The sequence below is a fragment of the Choristoneura fumiferana genome, chromosome 22 (genome assembly GCF_025370935.1).
Source record: "Choristoneura fumiferana chromosome 22, NRCan_CFum_1, whole genome shotgun sequence".
Classification (NCBI taxonomy): domain Eukaryota; kingdom Metazoa; phylum Arthropoda; class Insecta; order Lepidoptera; family Tortricidae; genus Choristoneura; species Choristoneura fumiferana.
In genome coordinates this window covers 9,632,288-9,638,287 of record NC_133493.1, presented here as the reverse complement: position 1 = coordinate 9,638,287, position 6,000 = coordinate 9,632,288, and the positions used below count along the sequence as shown (strand labels likewise).

Genomic DNA, 6,000 nt, shown 5'->3' with positions numbered 1-6,000 from the left:
CCTCTCACACTGCTCTGCCTCATCCTCGCTACTGTCGTCACCTTCACTCTGTTACACACTCAGGTAACTTTCTAATGTCAACTCATGAATATACTCAGGTATATTATGAACAGACTGTTTGTGGCCAATGTCAACAGCTACACACTCAGGATTGATGGCTAATATTAACGACAGACTCAGATAATGTTGTGAATATCTCAACAACACACTCAGATATGTTGCCAATGTCTAAACAACACTGATATGTTGCCGATGATTCATCATCATCACACTCAGATATAATAATGTCAATGTTCCAACAACACAATCCGATATGAGGCCATGTCTGAAAATACACTCTGAGATGTTGCCGGGTCATTGGCGTCATATTCACATTGTAAGGTCAATCATCTAACAGCGTACTCAGACATGTTGCCCATCACCTATCACACTACATTAATGTCAATGTTCTAACAAACACATTCAGATATGTAGCCAATGTGACCTTTTGATGTAATTTTTCCTGACATTCCTAGGATTGGTGGGAAACCAGGATAGGTCATTTCAACTGGATTCCGCGAGCGTTCCTGGCCATAATAATATTCCTTGAAGAGGAAGCATACGCGCGGATAGCGAGGTGGCTTAACGACAAAGGTACGGTGGCTTTAAATTAGTGACGTCCAGTGGGATGTAAAAATATGAACATATTCAGCGCTTTAAAAATATGTACCACACTCTTATTCAGGCGTAATAAGGCCGTGGTAACATATTCTTGAGTGGTTCGAATAGATACATGTTTTTGCACTTGACTGTACAAAGTTTTTCATGTTGGAAACACGCATTGGTATCCACAGGTTGAAGACTGGTTAAAAAACGGGGCCAAACTTTTTGGTGGCGTGTCATTTGTTTTGTTTATCATTTTAATAAAAAAATGTACTTACTCAACGTTTGGACAGATTTTTGGTACCATCTGCGAATATAAAGCAATATGATAAAGACATTTTATTTTATTGCTTTGAAATGTAGAAAAGATGTGGATATTATTGCTATTTCAATAAATTTGTTAATATTTAGAGAAGTTTTTTGTTTTTGTTTTTATTTGGAAGTGTGCCGTTTCAAGTTAACCTGTGTATCTAATGTGTGACTCAAATATCTAATAGATTTGAAATTTTTGCATGTCATTGGTTGTACCCCTTCAGCCCTTCTTTATTCAGCATAGTTCAATCTAGCACAATTACAAATAGAAACTGTATTCTCAATTATTCTATGTAGATTAATTAAATTACTCCATAAATAGTACTAGTTAACTAGATAACATAGGCAGTAATACATAGAGAAATTACTATAGTATGTAATTTTCTTTTTATTGCTTACCAAATGGAACTGGACTGCAAAAAATCGACTATTTTTAAAATGGTAACACTGAAAATATGTGACACATCACGCATTTTTTTTAAACAGAAAACTATCGCCTCGAGACAAAGTATGAGAATCATCTGATTGTGAAAATAGCATTGGTTTGTATTAAAAAAAAAAGCTAAAAATGCCGTGCTAAAGTAAAGCTAAATCATCACGCTTTGCTTGTCATAGACGAAAAGGTATTAACAGAGATTTAATCATTACCGTCGAAGAGCATACAGGGAGTCAGTTAACCCATTCACTATATTTTAATAGGTGTATCATCAACGCAAAATATTGTGGTTTGGGTTTTTGGTCCCGATATAAATGGAGAGATGCATATTTGCAAAGAACAAAAACACGCCACGATCTAAAAATATCTTAACAGTTCGCTGTCGCTTATCTCGCAGTAGATAATGCATGATACATGGTATTAAAACCCTGTGTTTTTTATTATTAACTGTTCAAACTGAGATTTTTAATTCTAATAAACGTTAATTCTTCTCCCACGCTCTCGGCGTAGGGTCCTCCAACCATATAACATAAATAAACCTTGTTTTAAGCGTATAATAATTGTTAAAATGATAAACATTATTAGCACAATACTGTATCTTGTAAAAAAAAACTTAACTTAATAATAACTTAGTTTGCAGTACATCCAAAGAAAACATTATTGTCTCCTTTGCGTCTCGCAGTCGGGTAAAAAATACATCAGCGTGTGTTTTTTGCTCTATGCATGTGCTCTCCATCTATTTATTATGCTCAATGTTACTAGCACAGGGTGTTCGAATAGCACGCGATTATTTTTGCATGATAATTGGCCAAGTTTTGATATTAACGAAACAATGTTTTAGGTTAACAAAGTGATAGGATTACGTAATTATTAAATATCTACCTGTTGTTTCGAAGATATCCAATTCTAGAAACTCCATTCCAATAATATCCAAATCCTAGAAAATTTATTCCTATAATAGCCAAATCCTAAAAAATCCATTCCAATAATATCCAAATCCTAGAGAATTCATTCTTATAATAGTCAATCAAATAAGTACTAGAAAATCCATTATCATAATATCCAAATCCTATAAAGTTCATTCCATTAACATCTAAGTCCTAGAAAATTCATTCCAATTATATCCAGAATTCCAGATACTATAATTTCATGATAAACAATATAATAATTCAGCTGCAGAAACTATTTTTTTTTTTTTTTTATATTTTTATTATGTTGTATGAATCTGATATTTCGTTTAATTCAAATTCAAATTCACGTCATTTTTTTAAACTACCAGCGCTTTCGGAATAATAATAAATAAAGTAACAAGATTTCGACCAATCTGTTTACTTACACAAATATCTAATTCGGGAGAGATCTTATCTAATAAGGGAGATAAACGTGTTGTCAATCAGTAATATTGTATAGAATAGAAATAATATAAGTAAAGCCGTCACTTTGTAAAACCAAAAAACTCATAGTAAGTAAGTAAATTTGAGCCTAACAAAAGTTGTATAAAGAGCTTATTAAATTCCGCATGCACATTTATAATCGTATTAATCGTTGAAATTTCTAGCTTTTATACAGCACAACTATTAGGTTCATTATTTATTTTCATCTAGTACACAAAAAACATTGACACGCGTGAAAAAGCTTTCATTGTAGTTGTTTTTTAGTATATGAAGGTATAAGGTGTGATTTCTCTTTCAGTTTCAATTTGTGAACTCGTTCATGAGTTTGTTCTACATTGCGTTTTATCTTCAGGATATGGATAAATTGAAGAGAGGTAACCGCTTTAAAATATTTTATGCTGAAAAATGCTTTTAAAAAAATTAATGGGCGGTGGTTTATAACCTTTTACAATATAAAAATTTAATGATCTTCCTTTTATTTAGCTGGATGTTATTGAAAAATTCTTCCAATTGAGCCTTTTAAAATTACGGTGTTTTTTTCCTTGGCGGGTTCAGATTCTTCGGTCAGACAGGCGATTATTTCTAAAATCTTTGAATGCAGTCAAATTGTTTTTTTATCAAAATGAAGTTTCCTTACAGAAAAATGACTATCTATCATATAATAATTATAGATACTTTGCCTCCATATGACATAGTCGTGGGACAACCCTGTATAGTATTAATAATAATAATAATAATCATTTATTTTTCAGACGATACAATAATCATCCATAATAGTGTTAGTAATTTAAAAGAAAATAAGAAAAATATACTACTATGTTAGTAACTACTAATATTAAAAACTAAATTAAATTAAATTAAAAATTTCAAATTAAATTATATGGCCCCTATGACTTTTTTTAGTCATGTCCCACCACAAAGGGCTGTCCAGCCCGGGTGGCAATAATTTTCAGGATACTATTATTGCTACCACGCACACGCTGGAGAGAGAGAAGCCGTCTTCTTACGCATTATAGCTTGAAAGCGGTCTGTGCGCGTCTCAGCGAACACAGCGGATGTGCTGCAGTGTCGCGGTAGCCCTAGTAGCATCCTGAACGCGTTGCTGTAAACCCGTTTCGTGTGCTGAAACCACAAACCACTCGAATAAAATACAAACATTCGTACATAGAACCTCCTTTTTTGAAGTCGGTTAAAAATTACGTGCAAAACGCTTTGAACAGCGTAATTTTCACGTCATCCGAACATCTGCTATAGCAGTATAAGTATTTGTTTGTCATTTTCAGCAACTGGCTGTGTTGCTTATAACAAGACAAATAATAGGCAACCTGAAGGAGTCAGCTTTGCCTTATTTGATTGAGAACCTCAGATTGGCCAAGATCTGTGTTGAAGTGTTTGGTGCGCTAAGTCCTACTAAAAGTGAGTGCTCTAATTTCCTGTAGAATAAAACTTTCATCATCATCCCAGCCTATATACGTCCCACTGCTGGGAATAGGCCTTTTCTGCAGAATAGGAGAGCTCGGGCCGTAGTTCCCACGCGGGCCCAGTTCGGATTGGGAACTTCACACACACTGTTTAATATTTTAATCAATGATAATTGCATTTTTTGAATTGTTTAAACTTATTTTTAATCGAAGAAAAAAATCCGATCAAAATCAGTACATCCGTTTAGGAGCTACGATGTTACAGACTCACGAATACGCGGGTTAAAAAGTAATAACAGTCCTCTTTCTGCATCGAGGGTTAACAGTGTAACGGAAGTAACCATTACAGAGTGGCAAATACTTGTAATTATATGGAATTTTTGGAATTCTACGAATACATTTGTCACTTCTTTGCAAACTTCTTTCCACTGTAATTGTAATTTCTAATGTAATTTTGCCCGGGTATTGAACCCAGGATCCGTATTTTTTCTTTCTAATTTGCAGCGCCAACGTCAGCGCAGTTTACCGAAATGTACGATAAGAAGACGGGCACTCCCGACAGCACTCTCGGCAACGGTGAAGAAAGACGCGATTCTGAGTCGGGCGTCGGACAAAAGGTCATACATCAGGCGGAGCTGGAGTCACAGCTTTTTAAGGTTAGTAAAATTAAATGAAGAATGTTTGATGAAATAGCCTAATCAATTTTGATAAGTTCGAAAACGCCCGTTGTCATTTTAAAGTTCAATATCTCAAAAACCGCTGAGCCAGTTTTAGTACCACTGCAAGGTAATTCAGTTTGACATGAAAAAACGGCATGAAAATCGGTCCATGTGTTTGAGAGCCACGTGCTACAGACAAGCATTGGCGTGCGTGGTGGGCGAAGATTGTGTAGCGAGGAATGTGTTTTTCATGAACCAATAGAAACGCTTCATTTACCTAGCCTCGCTTTGCTCGGCTGTTTTTACCAGAACTGTGCTGTGCGAGGATAGGTAAATAAAGCTTTTATATTGGTTTATGAAAAACACATTCCTATCGCACGTCTCTGGTGGAAACGCAGCCTTATCGAATTGGATGGACCCCTTAAGCCCTGTTTGCACTTCTGTTTGGCCAGTCGCTGAAGAACGCGTGAGATAAATAATTAAGAGTACTTTAACTTATTTAATTAAGTATATAAGTACACAGCTACTCCAAAGATCTAGCCTAAGACAATATTAATCTGGTTATCCTAATGAATCTATATAATAATGTATAGCTTAACCATGGTTTAGGAATACGTCACGTTATTACGTGACTTCGTCCCGAAAGCCTGCTGATGCTACTACCTACTTAATTCCACTGCATAACTTAATCTTATGTATTAGCAACATCAACAGATCATAGTCACGTAATTACGTGGTGCTTAAGGTTCCTTAGGAAGAACTTACATGAAAGTTATAGTTAGGGGAAGGCTTGGGCTCCGTAACTCGTGCGGGTCTTCCCGCCATTTCCTCGTTTAATAAAAAAAAAACATGTTTTTCAGTACGAAGGCACCTTCGCAGAATACCTAGAGATGTTGACGCAGTTAGGGCACGTGGTGCTGTTCTCTTCGGCGTTTCCGCTCGCGGCTCTCTGTGCGGCCGCCAACAACGCGGCGGAGATACGCGCCGACGCGTTCAAACTGTGCCACGTGGCGCAGCGCCCGTTCGGGGAACGCGTCAAGAGCATCGGCAGCTGGCAGGTACGGCTTGATACACGATACACACTTGGAAGCAGCGAGGAATGGCAGAGACGTATAGGTCCAACAAGCGGCGGAGAT

The 6,000-nt window shown here is 36.2% G+C and overlaps 1 protein-coding gene across 1 annotated transcript in view; it reads left to right on the top strand.

Moving 5' to 3' along the window:
• The window catches only part of LOC141440550 (anoctamin-10-like), a 45,607-nt gene that overhangs the window by 25,217 nt on the left and 14,390 nt on the right, over positions 1-6,000 (top strand). Inside the window, exon 16 of the mRNA XM_074105095.1 lies at positions 5,725-5,922. Coding sequence (XP_073961196.1) covers positions 5,725-5,922 — 198 coding nt within the window. The remainder of the gene's footprint in view (positions 1-5,724; positions 5,923-6,000) is intronic.